The following is a 17,610-nucleotide window of genomic DNA, read 5'->3' on the forward strand; positions in this document are numbered from 1 at the left end:
CTCCTCCTGCCTCCTGCCTCCCGGGGCACCCGCACTCCTCCTGCCTCCTGCCTCCCGGGGCACCCACACTCCTCCTGCTTCTAGGTCTTCGTTCACATTGATCTTTCTTATTCATACCCTTCTTTGTCCTCTCAACCTATCCAAATTCCCAGTTCTTCAAGTCCCAGTGGGAGTCCCACCTTAAGCATATAGCTTTCCGTCTTAGACCAATGTTGGCTCCTCTTCACCCCAGAGCTTCTACAGGACCTTTTTGTAAGCCAGCAGTTTACCATCAGTAGTTGCCCAAGCCCCATGATCTCTAAGAAGGCAAATGTGCACTGTGTGTGTGTGCATGAGTACCCATGCTGGTATGCACATGTGTGTGCATGTGCATGTGTGTGCAAACTGACTCACATCAGTTATGTTCTACCATTTTTCAAATGCATCTAGTTGCTTACACAGAAGGCAAGTAGGGTCCTGGTGAAGGGTGTGGGCTCTGGAACCCGCTGTAAGAGACCCAGAGTGTCACTCAGGCTCTCTGAGCTTCAGCTTTCTTATCTATAAATACAGATACCAATAGCATCCACTTCATGGCTGGATGCAAAGGATTAAGTGAGTCTGTGTGCTCAAAACAGTGGTTGGCACATAATTGTTCAGTAAGTATTAGTCAATCATTAAAGATAGGTTTGCTTAAAAAGTTTCATAGAAGCTATTATCTTAATTAATGCATACAACAAAGGCCTATTTTAATTTTTAAAGAACTTTTTTAAAGAACTAAAAGCACAACCACTAGTATGTGGGAACTTCTACTCTATACCATACACAGTATCTGTATGGGGGGTTATTTTATTTTTCAAATTATCTAGTGGTAACATCTACCTTTAGAGTACACAGTCCTATGAATTTTAACACATGTATTGATTCATATAACCACTATCACAATATACTATGTTTTAAAAAATATTTGTAGTTTAATATATAATACTTGCATATTGTAGAAAATACAAACCATACAAGTAAAAGCCTGATGAAATGGCAATCTCTGATAGCAAACTATAGTCAATTCTTCCAGAAGTGTTCTATGCATATACAAGCATCCATTTGTGTGTGTATGCACACAAGCATACGTGTATGCCCTGACCACTATTTTTACGCATAAATGGGAGCATAATATATACACATTTCTGCTCATTGCTTTTTTATGACAATATTTATTTCATTTAGCCTCAACTTACTGCTTTCACGCTGCTACCTGTTGCGTGATTTTATGTAATTACACTGATGCTGCAGTGAACACCCCGGTACATATATCTTTGCCCTCATGAGTAAGGGCATCTGTGGAATAAATTACTGAAAGTGGAATTACTGGGTTAAAGGGTATGAATGCCACTAAGCTGCCCTCTAAAAAGGCTGCGCCAATTTGTCTTCCTACTTGGGCTATTGGAGGAGGTTTGTTTTCGCACACTCTCCTTGATCGTCTGTCACCAAATGGTCTGATTCTTGGAAACAAGGTAAAAATGCTATATGTGCTGTCTCCTTATCTAGTTTGCATTTCTTTGTAAGGTTGATCCTCTCTTTTTTTTTGTTTCTTTATAATCCATTCATAGATCTTTTTTTGTTACCTGCCTTTTCATGTCCTTTTCACATCTCGTGTTGTTGAAATTTTCATTATTAAATTATAAAAGTTATTTAAAAATTAAAATAGGCCTTTGTTGTATGTTATATGTGTTACAAAATATCATTTGTCTTTTGACTTTGCATTTTTTTTTATAATTTAAAAATTTTTTTTGAAGTTGTTTATTATCTCTTTGCCATGTGGAGATATAAAATTTTTAATGTGATGAAACTTATCAAGTTTCCCTTTTAGCTTTAGATATTTTGTTCTGAAATGTTCTCTCCACTGCAAGATTATCAAGAATACTCCTTTGTTTTCTTCTAGTACTTTTGTGATTTACTTTTTTTGTGTTTAATCTTTGTTCTGCCCAGCTTTTATTTAGAATAAGAAATGAAGAAGGGATTTAGCTTTCTTCCCAGCTGGTGTGTCCTGAGACCCTTTACTGTTTACTGAATAACAAATATGTTTTTCCAGTAATTTGAAATGCCAGCTTTACCATACACTAATCTCTCTTTAATGTTTAGACCTGTTTCTGAACTTTCTCTTCTTGCCCTTGGTTGGACTTTCTGTTCACGTGCCAGCATTCACTTGTTTTATTTTTATTATTCACTTGCTTAGCTTGTTCATATGCCAGCGTTAGCAGTGACTGAAGGTCTGCAATACATTGTAATATTTGGGAAGATGTATTACCAATTTAGAGATATTTGTTGTTCTTGCAAGCATTTCAAATGGGTCTATTTCTCCAACTACATGATAAACACCATATTTCACACTCTGATTCTTCCATGCCACCCAAAACAGTGCTGAGAACATGGCAGATGGTTAAGAAATACTTGATTCTTGAAAACAAACTTTCAGATTCCTAGTACTGATCCACTGTTTCTCTGTCCCCACCAAATGATGGACTGAGAGCTGTGGAGTGATGAGCTGGGCTCTGTACATGGATTTGTACCATGGTCAAGAATGTGCCTCTTGCCATAGCCAGCATCTTTGCCCTGGTAGACAGGATGAATGGGCCCCCCTAAAAAGCAGTCCAGCTCAGCAGAATGGACAGGGACTTTGGAATCAGATCAACCTGGATCTGAGGCCTCGTTCTGTCATTAACAAGCAGTGGCACCATGGACAGGTTACTTACACTCTCTAAACCTGTTTTCTCATCTATAAAACTGGGATCATAATATCTCCCTCATCAAGTAGTTATCAAAATGAGACACAATTCATAAAGATCCTCATATAGTGCCTGGTACTTCAGTAATAACTTCTGCAATTCATAATAGTAATTGTTGTACTTGCAGAAGAATTTTTTTTAACAATTACTCAACAGGAATTTATTGGATATATGGAGAAATATGTAAGAAAAATCCTAATTACCAGACTTTGGACCTAGAACTCTGAAGTAGCAGCAGCTGCCTCCAATAAAAGGGAAATGATGATGACAGCCAACTTTGGCCACACATTAGGCACTGGGTGACCAGCTCAGAGAGACAGCATTCACAGAAGGGAGAGCACTGTCTCTGGAGCCACTTTCCAACTTACCCAGGTCACCTCCCTGGGGAAAGTGACTTTATTTCTCTGAGCTTCAGTTTCTTCCTCTAGAAAATGGGACTATGAGTAGTACTTACTTTGCTGGGTTGCCATGAGAAGTAAATGGATGAGTCCCCAGATCCCACTTAAAACCTGGCACATAGTGAGAGCTAAGTAACTGTCATTTATTCCTTTCTTATTTCCTTCTCTTTCTCCTCTCACCAACGAATACCCTAATTACAGTCCCCCATTAAGGGACTGAAAGAATGATAGACTCAGCTCAATGCATTTTAAGGAGGGGATAGTAATTAAGACAATTTACCTTCCCTTCTCCCTGTAAGCATATTTGTTCAACTTGGGTCACGAGATTTTCCAACGAGTTTACAAATAAGGTAATTGAGTAATAAATTATCCCATTGATAGGAACAGTCAGGTCATTGAAAAATACCAGCATTCTACCTTGTTCCCAATAAAGCACAAGTTTGACAGGCAATTATAGGTTAACCCCTTTTCTCCTAAAGCACCATTTCTCATATCAAGTGAGTGTTAGATTGGATTAATTTTTGGTGGAATGGAAGGTGGAGAGAGATGGGTCCTGCCCTCATACGATGTGGAGTCACATCAGAGACAGTTTACAAACAACCCCATTCTCAGGTCGAATGGCTAAGTTAGGGCTCAGTCTCCCGAAGCTTTTCTCTGTTTTTGAAATTCAAAATGAAAAAGGAAGCTGCCTCAAACCATGGCCTCTCCCCTAGTCCCACCCCCACACCATCTTTAAAGCATATACTTTTTCTCTTATTTTAGCTTTTCTTTTTGCCATTCATTACCACCATCTCCTCAGGTACTCTAACTTTTGGATCTTTGCCCCTGTCTTGAAACGCCAAGGTAGGGAAGATCGAAGCCTCTTTGTGGTGGGAATGATTCTAAGTTGCCTGCTGGCCCTGGCGTTTGGCCTGGGATGTGGTGGTGGGAAGCTGGTAGAAGGTGGGGATAAGACCCAAGACAGGTTAGAGAGGAGGCAACCAACATTTGGACAGAAATTTGGGAGGGGAGAGGAAAGGGTTGCTGGTAGAAGGGAGAGGAAGACAAGAAAAATCACCTTCTTATCCTTTATCCCTAGCCAAGCTTTGTGGTGGGGGGAACCTTCTTCCTTGGAGGTAAGGTTATGAGGTCTTCCTGTCTCAATTTATTTTCCTTCCCATTAGTGACAAAAATGAAGACCCATCAGTTGAAGTGAGAGTCCCTGGCATTAGCCCACTACGTGTATTTCCCTGTTGGTTGCAGTTGGAAGCATTGGTTTTTGGCATGCCTGCCCCCACCCCAGCCACCCCCAGAGCAGTGCACCAAGCAGGGTGTGGCTACAGGGGAAGAGAGAAGTCTTTGTAACGTGTCAAGGGAAACAGGCAAGCTTTCCCTTCCAAAATGGCTTCCTCGATCTGCACCATGTTTAGGTCTCTGGGTCCAGAGCTTAGTTTTCTGATTTAGAGGAAGACAAGCTCTTTGGTCCTACTGGACTGACCCCAATGAATCCAGAGTTGCTCTGGGGACTTATCCAGACCCGAGCTTTTTTATAGGCATATTTATTTTATTGAAGTCATCAGAGGCCAGTTTGTCTGGACTGTCATCCCCACTGGCACCATTCCCCACCCTGCCTGGCCTCACCTACTCAGGGACAGCCTGGATGAAATGGGATTTGGCATCTGTTCCCCACCTTCAACTTTCTCCCACCCTTCCCTTACGTCTACATGAATCCAATTCTGTGGAATGTAATCTGACTGTGTGAGTGTTAAACCACAGTACTGTTTCTGGTTTTTCATCTGAATCTCTCTTTCCAGGATGAAAATGGGAGTTGATTCTCTGGAGACCCTGCTGTATCACTTATTTGGAGCTCTATGCATTCTGGATCAGTTTGTAGTTTTAAAAGAGCTATAGACCTTCTAAAAGAAACATGCTATTGTTAATAAGATTGAGATGGGAAAATAGATCAAGGCAGGTTAGCTAAAGTCAGGTTTCCCGCCCAAAGTTTTTCCTATTCTTACGTGCTAAATGCAGGTAAATTATTCCAGTACCTGGTCCAGCAGTATAGTATATAGGTTGGGAGCCTGGGCTTTGAGTTAGAAGCTTAAGTCCTGACTTTGCCACTCAGATTATACAACCTTAGGCAAGTTAGTTCACTCCTTTTGAGTCTCAGTTGCTCCTTGACTAATTGGGTCATTGAGAAGAATAAATGAGATATATTGATAAAGCGTTTAGCACAGGCCTTGGCTCAGAACAAGCCATTAATTTAACAATACCGCTTAGCATGCACAGAGTGTGCCTGGCTTTCAATTACCTAATTGGATCCCCCTGACTTTTCTGAGGCATAAACCGTAAAGGCAGTATTATCGCTGCTTTATGGAAAGGGAAACTGAGAACCAGGGAGGAAAAGTGAATTGCCCGAAGGTCACACAGATCCTTCAAGATAAAGGCTAGAATCCAGGGGCTCTAGTTCCTTCTCCAGTGTACTCTTAATATTCTGCTATGTTTCATAAACACAAAGCTGAAACATGACGTATATGAATCAAATAGAATAACATGCTTAGACAAAGCGTGTAGATTATTAACACAAGGATGGACTGATGAGGTGCTAGAACTAACTCTTCTTTCATTAGTCTTATTAGCATTATTTTGTGAACTTGGTGCATCCAAGTGCCATGTCTGATACTCTGTGCTTTATATGCACGATCTTATTTCATCCTCAGGGTAACCCATGAAATGAATGATGCTAACTCCATTTTACCAATCAGGAAAATGGAGGCTCTGGGAGGTTACATATCATGTTTCATTCAGATAACAAACTCAGTTCCAAAGTGCATATCCTTAAATTGCTACTCAATTTGCTCTGACTTCTAGGGAGTTGTGAGATTGGCCTTCCCGGAGCAATCAAGAAAGAGGAGAAGCTACAAGAAGAGACGATAAGGACTCACAGCAGGACGTGTAATTCCTCCAGCCGGTCACTGTGATCCCCTGAGTCTGGCAGGTGCTGGCGTAGTTCTGCAGCCAGCTGCAGGCGGTCTGCACCGCGCCCCCATCGATGCAAGAGTCAAACAGGCAGTTCTTGTAGAAGAAGGTGGGGTTAACTTTGCTGTGACACTTGGAGAAGCCAGCGTTCTGGTTGGGGATGAGGCTACACAGCTGCTGCACTTTGGAGAACCCTTCCACCTTGGCACAGGACGGACAGCGGTCCCCACAGCCCACCTGGCAGAAGGTGTCCCTCTTCACCCAACTCTGCCCAAACTCATTGACGCTCGATGCGAGCAGACCCATGGGCATCTCCAGGTCATCGTCAGGGTTGCTGTTGTAGCGGCCGCACAGGCCATAGGTGCTGTTCTGCATGCTCCGAGGGACCGTGATGGACAGGAAGGTCTTCCAGTTATATACAACCTTCAGGCCAAAATCGGTTTCCACCACCACGTGGAAGCCAAAGGAAAAGATATTTATCTTCCCTTGCCCCAGCTTCAGGGGCAGATAGAGCCGTTCACTGTTGACCTGGAAGAGGAGAGATGAGGTGGAGAAACACAGTTGGCCCAGAGATTTCACAGCTCTTCTCCTAACAATGAGTCTCTTGAAAGACAAGTCCCAGAGGGGAGTTTGAACAGGTTGAATGTAGTCTTTGCAAGTCCTGTTGTTTATATCAGTCAACTATTATTATTAGGATTTGAACAGATGCAAATGGCTATCCTTGGTACACTAATATACCTATTTATTTCAGTGCCTTCTGTTTACATAGCATTATTTCCCCCAGGAGTTCAAATTGTTTTCTCCAAGGTAATGTAAAGGTAATAAGAATTCAATTAAAGTTAAGACTGAAATGCCAAAACATAGAACTCCTGTGTTTCTATTTCTAGCTCTACCATGGAATTTATTTTAGGCAAGCCCCAATGTATTAACTCCTTTGAGATTTCTTTTTCCTTAAAGGATGGCTTCACTTTGCTGTTCCCTCTGTCTGGGGTGCCACTACACCCATCAACATCCCTCTCATCCTCCAGACCCTGCTCCAATGTCACTTCTTCTGCAAGGCAAGATTTTCTAAACCTGTGGTCAGAATTAATCACTCCCTTGTCTGGGCAACTAGGGCAGGCTATTTATACTTCTCTTGTATTCCTCTCCACCTCTGGCCAGGATCAAACCTGCATACACCGTATTGCAGCACACATCACAATCTGCCTTATGTTATGGTTGAGTGTATGCACTTTCATCTCACCTACAAGATTATGGGCAACTTGAGGGCAGGACCCACATTTTATTGATCTTTATGCCTGCCTTCCCCTCATTACCCCCCAGACACTCAGCACAATGCCTCCCACAGAGGGGGCACTTGACATGTTTCCTCCCACATATTTTGAAATTCAGACAAGAGGGAAGTCCCTTAACATTAAACTCCAGGACTGTACTGTCCTTGAACTATTTGGATTCAGAGGAGCCAAATCCTATAGCCTGTGGCTGGGTTAGTGCATGATGGAAGACAGAGACCGCCAGTTTGCTCACTACAGCCAGGGCTCACACAGGAGCTGGTCTGCCGTGTGGGAGAAGCAAGTGTTTTCAGATTGCTCTCTGACCAGAAGTCCCATTCCCCCAGCCTCCTTCATCTCTCTCTTAGCTGACACCCCTTTCCATGTCACTGCACCTGCCTTGGTTCAGACTCTCATCACCTTTCACCTTGCCTGTAGTGTACTCTCCTAACTTGTCTCCCTGTCCCCAGGATTGCCCCTCCGTTCAGTCACTACCGCCATGCTAATAATCTTAATGCAATTGAAAGCAGTTAATCCAATACTGAAAGCCCTCTCCAGGGCTTGAGTCAAGTGTCTGACATGCCTAGCACGTCACGCTGGGCTCTCCAGGAGCTGGCCCTGCCTCTCGGATGCAGCCCACTGGCCTCCTGCACACCAACAACACCCAACAGCTTGCAGTTCCCTAAATGAAGCGAACTGTGGCATCCTACCCTGCCATTTCCTGCACTGCAGGTGTGATGGATGCTTTCCATGCTTCACCCAGGGTCCCCAACCCCAGGCACTGCGACTATGGGCTAATGACAACTCACAGCTGGTCTTGGCCCCATGGGAGCCACTTTGCCCAGATTATGACCCCCTAACCCAAGGGTAGCTCTTGGCCAATGACTAGCTGACACCAGAAGTCAAGCTCCAGGGCTCCCAGTAGCCCAGGCTAAAGCTGGTCTGTGGCTTGGACCACAGCCCGGCTGAGTTCTCATGCCCTGGTGCTTTCCTCACTTTCCTAAGAATTCCCATCTCAGATGTTGCTTCTAGGGAACCTGACCTAAGACAACAGGGATGCCCCTGACTCCACTTTCTCCCTGGGGCAATGCTCATGCATCAAAACTATCTCCTCTTCTGCGAGTATTCATTGAGGCAGAATTCATTCATTCATCCAGTAGACATTGACTGGGCACTACTGAGTGCCAGGCACTGTGCTAAAGGCTGGTATAAAGCACATATGGCCTTTCCCTAGGAGCTCACAGGCATGTGGCAGAGGCAAGTACACAGACAGGTAACAATACCATGTGACAAAAGCAATGATAGAGACACATAGAAGCACAGGCAGCAGCTTCAGCCTGGGCACAAGAGCAACACTGCCTGCAGAAGACAGTGCCCACACCCGGTCTCAAAGGATGAGGAGGGGTTGGCCAGTCAAGGAGGAGTGAGAGTGAAGACAAGGCAATTCCAAGTAAAGGGCTCAGCCCCAGGAAAGGTCCAGGTAGACAAGAGAAAAATCCTGATAATATAAATAATTGCAACAATTTAGTGCTGCTGGGGCGTAGAGTGTGGCCTTGGGTGTAGTGGGAGATGAAAATGGAGAGTGGGGACGGCCTGGATCATGGAGGCCCTTGTATGCAATACACACAAGTTAAAGAGGCCCATGAAATAAAGCCTGCAAAACACCATTCGTTTTGTAAAACAAAACCATAAGCAATCTTAATAAGAGAATTGAAGTAGGATGATGAAGCCAGAATTTGGATTGCAGAAGCAAATAGCAAATAAAGTAACAAACAGGAGATACAGAAGCAGAGATGATGCTCTTACGGAGTTTGGCCAGGAAGGGAACGCAAGAGCTTGCATAGAAGCTAGTGGGGAACTGAGACCAAGGCTTGTTTGCGAATGAGCACGTTTATGGGCTGAAGAAAAGGATCCTGTAGAAAGACACAGAAGGGAGAGGAAATGACAGACAGCCAAGATCCCAGGGAAGGCAACAAAGAAGTGGCAGGGGGGAGAGCGGCCGGGGAGGAGAAGAGATGCCGCATTCTCAGCACCTGGAAGGGAGGAAGTGGAGAGGATGCAGTGACAGTCGTTTAAGTGACAGGGGGCATGGAGGGTGAGAGGAGGAGCAAGATCAGACCATGGAGACTCTGATCTGCCCTGAAGTCTCACAGCAAATAAAGTCAAAGCCTCGCACTCAGAGGCCAATTGGTGTCAGCTGGTTTTTCTTCCTAAGTTACCCTGCATTCTATATTCCTGGCTACCTGGTGCCATGCAGGAGGCAGTGCCTCGAGGAGGCAATGTAATTGGATGAAGCTAAAAGGCTTGCAAATTCTGCCATTGCCAAGGAGAACCCGGAGAAAGGAACACCCTCGATTCAGACAAGCTCAGCTTCTCTGTGTCTCAGAAACCCCACGCATGCCGCCTCCACCCTGGCACCACTGCCCTGCTTGTCTCTCTGTGAGTAAGAAATGGAGGAAAAGAGGGCGCTCAGAGGAAGGGGGTCAGAGGAAAAGGGAGAGGCTGGAATGGCAACAGGCTTGATGGATGGAGGAGGAAGCCACAGAGGACGATGAGAAGGTGTAGAAGGAGGAGGGGGGTGTATATTTCAAATATCTAAGTGTTGGAAATAAGACCACAAGTTTTTGGAGAGAGTTTTCCTTTAAACAACAGACCTTGACCTAGTTCTCCAACAAGGTCTTCTGTGGCAAAGTCTCCTTGCATCCCTCAGTTTTCTACCCACCCTGAGTCTTCACCAATATTCCTTTTGCCTGGACAACCTCATCTCATTCTTGGCCTGGCTAGCATAATCTGCTAGGGCTCAGCTCTGGGTATCCTCTTCCAGGAAGCCCTCCCTGAGGTCCTCCCGGCTGATTTAGGCAACCCCTCCTCTGTGCTCCCATGCCCTCCATGAGCAGCATTTTTGCAGCACTTCACATTACGTGGACATTAACTGCTAACATGTCTGTCTCTCGCACTAGACTCTAAGCTCTCTTAGGACAGAGGCCATGTTGATTCACGTTTCTACCCCTAGACTTGGTAGAGAATAGGCATCAATACAAGCCCCTGGTACTAAACCGCACCAGAGTGATGCTCAAAACCTCACTCTTCTCTGATGGCCACCTGACTGGCAATAAGTGATAAAGACACAGGCTATGAGGGCCCTGAAAACCTCCCCGTCAGCCTGAACCATGTTGGACTTGGCTGTGATGAAGCCTGGGGTTGGGGGAAGGAGCAAGGCAGTCTCTGTTGAGCTCTGGCTGTGGATGGCTGAGATGGGCTATGGCAGTGTTCCCAGGAGTGGCTAGCCTTCTGCAGCTCACCCCCGTACCCTGTTTGGTCTATAGAGCACACATTTATTTGTAGCTTCTCTTGGCTTAGTGGATTTTCCCATGTCCTGTGGTGCTGCTCAGTGCAGGGAAAGGTCAGTATCACAGAGAGACGCTGTGTCCCAGGGAATCAGTTTCTTATCAACCTCCATTTCTGAGGGCCCCAGGATTGACCTGCGCTCTGGGCGATGTTTTACCCAGCACTTCATTTCACACTGTCATCCTGATGGCCATTGTTCTTCGGGCTCAGGGAGAGATTGTGACTAGTAATAACAACATGGGAAAACAAACGCAAATCATTGAATAAGCAGATCCTGTAATGCATTTTAATAATCAGAAGTAACTGTTAAATCTCTCCCCCATGCCTCAAAAGAAAAGAACCTTTGATGCACCCTGAACTTGGTCTTCTTGTCAAGGGTTTGAAAGCTATATACTCTATTTCCAACTTGAGCACTTAGGATATCTCAGTGACTTAAAAAGAGGTGCCCTGGCAAGGACTCCCCCCACCTGTTTGATCCATTTCTCTTTGTTGCTCATTGTCTCCAGTGGCCCCCTGTTGTGGGTTGCATTGTGTCCTCCCAAAAGAAATGTTGAGGCCTTAACCCCCAGTACCTGTGAATGGATTTACTTGGAAATAGAGGCTTTGTAGAGGTGATCAAGTTACGATGAAGTCACACTGGATTAGGTGGGGCTAACTCCAGTGAGTGACATCCTTAAAAGGAGAATGAGATTTGGACACAGAGGAAACAGGAGACACAGTGGGAGGGAGGCCATGTAAAGACAGAGGCCGAGACTGGAGTTTATGCTGCCACAAGGTGAGGAACATTGAGGATTGCCCACAGCCGCCAAAAGCTAAGAGAGAGGCAGGGGGTGGTTCTTCCCCAGGATCTCACGAGAAGTGTGACCCTGCCACCAGCTCGACTTTGGACTTGCAGCCTCCAGAACTGAGAGAGAATAAGTTGCCGTTGTTTCAGGCCACACAGTCTGTGGTATTTCATTACGGCAGCCTTTAATAAACTAACTCACTCCTTCCCTCTCCATTTCTCTGTGTGAGGAAGAAGTCAGCCATGGGGTTCTCTGGGCTTGTGACTTTAGCAATAAGTGCAATCTCATGTGATTGGGGCAGAGCACATGCCTGGAAGGAGAGCTAACCCACTGGGGGCTTGACCCTAAAGTAGAGGGAAAGGGAAGGAAATACCTAGAGACAGTGGGGAGTCAGTTATTGTGAAGGAGAGGGAAAAGACAGCATGAAAGAAGAGTAGGTGTCCATGAGGACCCCACAGTCTATATGTGGAAAGAACTGGGAAGATGTCCGAAACCAACATGTGTAACCTCAGATGTCAAGATACCTAAATGCGGAGAGTGGGTAACACAAGGCAGAAAACACAATTCATCATAAACTAGATGGGACAGGACCCATGAACAGATGACATTTTAAAAGAAGAGAAAAAACCTGAAAGGCAAAAAGGTGGAAGAGCACCAGGTGTCAAGGAGATAAGTGACTGCATAGAAACATCTAAATCTAAGGGTGGAACGATACCACATAAGGAAACAAAGCGTAAAGGACGAATATGATGCAAGCAACGTGAGCAAAACGATTGATACATTTGTTTTAATGTAAGATGAAAATGGATAGAGGGGAGTTGTTTTAATGGGGAGCTTCGACTATCCAAACATCTAGAAATCTTATATGGCTAAAAGTCAAGCATCTGACACAGCCCTAACTTGCCTCAGTGGCAATTTAACCCTTCAGATTGATAAAGCAGTAATAGCACTGTGACAAAAGTTATGGGAACCCTGGAAGAAAGTGGTTATTGTGTCATTTCATTCATTCATTTGACCAGTGTTTCGAGTGTTCATTCATTCAACATAAAGGCGAATTAGGTATCGTTTCTGCCCTTAAGAAGCCCATGATTAGAACTGAGAGAGCTTTAGACATGAAGATCACAAAAAATACAGCCTGATTAATGCAATAATGGCTACTGGAATAAATTGTTAGGAGAAGCAGAAAGGAAAACAACTGGGATTTAGGTTTATGGTGTGCAAGAAAGCGAAGAGGATGGGACAGTGACATTTCTCCCTTAGAGGCTAAAAAGGCAGATTTTCAGTAAACGTGAAAGATAATTCAAGAGGCTCGGGAAACTCTCTTTGTCAGAGAAGGAAGTTGAGGAAATCCCAAGGCAAGAAAGAAGTCAATATAGTTGCCCAGGGAACTCTTTAGTCACGTTTAGATAGTTTAGTCCAGTATAGCCCAGGATTTTTAAGAGAACGTGTGCAAGATGAAAAGGAGTCCCTTTAGAGATAGAAAAATTATGACACAGACCTGTGATAATAATGTCAAGAAGGCAAACACCCTAAATCATCTCCCTGAAATGCTAAAGCAGAGGCTGTTGGCTTGCTTGTTAGCATTTCAAGTCATGTGCAGAAATGAGAAGGAGAAAGAATGGCTGGGCCTGTGGCTCAAGCTGATGTCCGCAGGTCAGGTGAGGAGTACACAGAGCTATTCAGCCTCACTCGCCTGTCTTATGGTCCAGGAAGTGCTCTCTGGGAGAAAAGAGTGGGAAGCTTAGACAGAGGGATTTGAAGCCCAAGTAAGTAAAGAGATTCTAGGAGAGCCCAGAGTCCTCCAAATGCATGTGAGACTCATGAACTCACAGATCCCGTGGGTACCAAAAGGGAGACCAGGAGAGATGGAGGGAGGCCAGAACAGGCGAATAGCACCCTAATCTCATAAAAGGGAAGTGGGTGGATGAGGACAATAGCATCAGTTAGGGAGGCCTAGTCTGTGCGAGGCAGGCACTTCTTTCACAGATGGAGTGGCCAAGCTAAGAGGTTAAGTGCCTGCCTGAGGTCACGCAGCAGCCACCAAGCAGGGATGCTAAACTTGGTCTGTGCTCTCTCCAACATGCTCTGTTGCCATGTGAAAGGCACCACTTCCAGAGCGGTCTGCTTCCTAACATGGTGTATGTGACTTGGGCAAATCATTGTTTTTGCTGAGCCTCCATTTCCTTCTCTCTAAGATGAAGTGACAGAAAATCTCTAGGGCCTCTCTCTGCTTTAATATACTGTGGTTTTTTTGGATTCCAGACCAGCCTGATTCAGCTGCAGCCTGGCTTGCTGACCTCTGTCCTGATGGCCCCATGACTCTCCTCTTAAGGGGGGCACGTGACTACTCACCAGCACAGTGTGCTTGTAGGCTCGGTGGATCACGATGCTGTAGCCAAACATGGTCACGTCCACCTGCTTAACCCACAAGGCCAGTGACGGGTCTCGGTCCTCATTCTTGGCTGTGACAACGAACTTGGGGAAAGAGTCTGAGCTCGGCCTGCTTCCTGTGGTGCAGAGGATGAGTGGGCAGCTTGTCTGGAAGTCAAAGGGGAAGCCATCAAAGGTGAGGTAGTGGCCGTAGCCCGAGACAATGCAGGAGGCGTCGGTGCGGGCTTGGCAGTAGTACAGTCCACCCTCCTCCATGCAGTACTCATCATCCTTGCAGGGAACAGTCTCACAGTGGACGCTGTTGTCTGTACCATTGCAATAGCAGAAGATCTGGCAGTCCAGGTCCACCCAGAAGGTTTCATTGGTGGCAAGCTGGTGCCCCTCAAAGTTGCAGCCACACTCACTCCGCGTGACACACTGGCTGCCCAGGAGGGCATAGCCCTCGTCACACTGACATCCCTCAGAGCAGCTATCCACGCAGATGGGGCCCAGGGCCAGGGTCTCACAGGTCTGTGTACATGTCATACACTCCTCAAAGTGGCTGTTCTCTGGGCACTCCAGAGCTGCAGGTAGTCAAGGAGAAGACAGGTTAGAAAAGGAAAAAAGCCAGAGTCAGAAGTGTGAGTTCATGCATGTGTGTGCGTGAGTGTATGTCTATGTGTGTGCATACATGCGTTTGTGCATGTGTTTGTCTCTCTCTGTGTGTGTGTGTGTGTGCATGCATGTGTGTTTCACTCATGTTGCCCAGGCTGGAGTGCAATGGCGCCATCTTGGCTCACTGCAACTTTGCCTCCCAGGTTCAAGCGATTCTCCCTTCTCAGTCTCCCGAGTAGCTGGGATTGCAGATGCCCCCCACCACACCTGGCAAATTTTTGTATTTTTAGTAGAGATGGGGTTTCACCATGTTGGCCAGACCGGTCTTGAACTCCTGACCTCAGGTGATCCACCAGCCTTGGTCTCCCAAAGTGCTGGGATTACAGGTGTGAGGCATTGTGCCTGGCCCATGTAGAAAATTTTGAGTCTAAGACCCAGAAATGAGCACCTGTAACATGCTAGGCACGGTCCTAGGCACTTTTGTGTACCTTACCTCAACCACCTGGAAAGCAAGGTAAATCTTATCATTCCCATCTTATAGGTGAGGACACTGAAGTTCAGTGATTTAACTTAACTAGTAAGTGCCAGAGAGAGACGTAATCTGGGTCCACTGACTCAAAGACTCTGGAAAGGCAGCATTGTATGTTTGGAGACCATAGAGACCTGTGGCTACTGCTAACTTAACTCTGGGATGTTATTTCATGTCTTCAGAGCTTCTGTTTCCTCTTTCATTAAGTATGAACCACATTTACCTAGCAGGGTTGTTCTGAGGATTCATAATCGAATCTATCAAGTTCTTAGTAGGGTCTCCATCAGTGGTATGCCCTTTTCCCTCTTTGCACCTCCTTTTATTACACAGACAGGCTATATGTAGGTATTTTTACTCTGCAAATTGGCTCATTGTCTCTCCCGTTGTCCTTCATTTCTCTGTTCCTGGTGCCCTCTGACCTCGTCCACCTCCTCCTCATTCTCTGCATAGAAAGTGATCATCCCCCAGCCCCTTTGCCCACAGGCTTTCCCCTTTCTGGATGGCCCCCTGCTCCAACACACAGACAAAGCCAAATCCCACCCATCCTTCAAGTCTCACTTCAAATTGCCCGTCCTCCCAGAAGACTTCCTTGAAAGATAAGTCTCTTAGTGAAAAAGAACAGCGCACACTTGTAATCCCAGAACTCTGGAGGATAAGGCAGGTGGATCACCTGAGGTCGGGAGTTCGAGACAGTCTGGCCAACATGGTGAAATCCCATCTCTACTAAAAGTACAAAAAAATTTAGCCAGGCGTGGTGGCACACAACTGTTATCCCAGCTGCTCAGGAGGGTGAGGCACGAGAATCACTTGAACCTGGGAGGAGGAGGTTGCAGTGAGCAAAGATCATACCACTGTACTCCAGACTGGGCAAAAGAGCAAGACTCTGTTTCAAACAAACAAACAAACAAACAAAGCACAGCACATAAGTAATAACAGCAGCACAGGATGCTCACCATGTAGTGGTGAGTATACTTCCCATTTCACTCTATTACTTTAATGGGTCACAATTTGCCCGGGCCAGGGACAGAACTCAAGAGCACAGAAGAAGCCTCCTACAAGTCTGTGCAATCTAAAGATCTGCGAAGGACCCCACCATCTTCCGGGAAAATAAGATCTTGCCTTTAAAACTTTCTTTGGCTTACATACATACCATCACTCCTTAATACTGTTTTATAATCCAAGGACACGGAAGACATTACAGAGAAATAAATTGCATGGCAAGAATAGCTCTGCCCACAAGTACCGATACAACAGTGGACTGAAAGCCAATCATTTTTTCCTCTGGGCTAAAGGACTATCTCCACTCCCATTGCCTACAATACCATACGGCTTTGGAGTTGAAGGCTAGTTCAGCACTGATTATATATGGCTGTATGGAGGGATTTTCACATTTGTCTCTAAATTATGAATGTTCTAACACTGACTGCAGATTTATGATGATAGCAAATAACATGACTTATTTAAATGGCTCTCGCTTTATGACTTATTGTGTTGTCTGAATTTGTCTGAAAGTCTGGAACATACAGACGTAGAGTAATAAAACTTCCCCTAGGCCCCAAAATGCCTCTGTGAAATTACTTAATTGGGCAGCCTGGCTCTGCCAACAGGAGGGCCAGTTAAAAATATCTGAACACAGAGGCAGCAGTTGTCTCTCTCCAGGTTCAAAGAAGACTGTGTTCCTGATTCACAGCTGTCGTCCAGTTCAATCCCCGCTCTGCAAAACTCCGACCAGATTAATCCGTTAGTACTTGGAGGCCTGATGAATCAAGTGTGCACTTCCAGTCCTTCTCGCCAGATCCATGTACACAAGATCTAGATGAGACATCCTGGGGGACATCTCAAGTAGGAGCCCTGGCCCTCAGCCCAAGAAAGCCATGTTCCATGTGACTGCTTCTGCCCACATCATGCCTAAAAAAGGCACTGATAAGAGCTTCCTCCGGGTCTGCTGGCCCAGATGAGGGATAATGAGAAGGCCTTCTCAGTAGCTGTCACATGCAGGAAAACAGGGAACATTACCGTCACTCCCTGCTAACTTGGCACACACGATGGCACCAAACTGTGCTCCGTGCAGCACAAAAACAACTCAGAAACATCCCCTGCCAGGTAGGAGTTAGCAGTCTAAAAGGACGGCACTGAAACGGGCTGGCAGCAGAACAGATTTGGTATGGGGGAGACTCGACAATCCTGCCACATGAATGAAATACAACGGGGAGGCTCAGTGTGGGAGCAGAAACAGAATCGTGTTGGATAAGCTGGAGACAGGACAAAAGAGGATATAGGGAGGTGGAAGGAAAGAAAAAGGCTTTGGGAAAGTATGATAAATTCCCACCAGATGTGGTGGCCAACAGAAACTGTGGAGGTTCTCCTGCTGCAGGTAGCTTTGGAGTCTCAGCTTTTAATAGCAATTAGTCCCTCCTCAGGGCCTCACCAGGGACACAACTGCCCTTCCCTGAGATGACAGCCACTAAACCCTCCACATGCTCCTTGGATTTCCCAAGGTCAGAAATCATAGATTTAAAAAGATGTGTGTGTGTGTGTGTGTGTGTGTGTGTGTGTGTGTGTGTGTGTGTGTGT

General features: G+C 45.6%; 1 protein-coding gene across 1 annotated transcript in view; it reads right to left on the minus strand.

The window, feature by feature from the left end:
* The window catches only part of TECTA (tectorin alpha), a 78,432-nt gene that overhangs the window by 30,144 nt on the left and 30,678 nt on the right, over positions 1 to 17,610 (minus strand). The window contains exons 10-11 of the mRNA XM_032285166.1: positions 13,875 to 14,476; positions 6,085 to 6,646 (exon numbers count right to left, since the gene is read on the minus strand). Of these exons, the coding sequence (XP_032141057.1) occupies positions 6,085 to 6,646; positions 13,875 to 14,476 (1,164 nt within the window). The remainder of the gene's footprint in view (positions 1 to 6,084; positions 6,647 to 13,874; positions 14,477 to 17,610) is intronic.

This window comes from Sapajus apella, unplaced genomic scaffold (genome assembly GCF_009761245.1).
Source record: "Sapajus apella isolate SASKATOON/1434 unplaced genomic scaffold, GSC_monkey_1.0 scaffold16, whole genome shotgun sequence".
NCBI classification, from domain to species: Eukaryota; Metazoa; Chordata; class Mammalia; order Primates; family Cebidae; genus Sapajus; species Sapajus apella.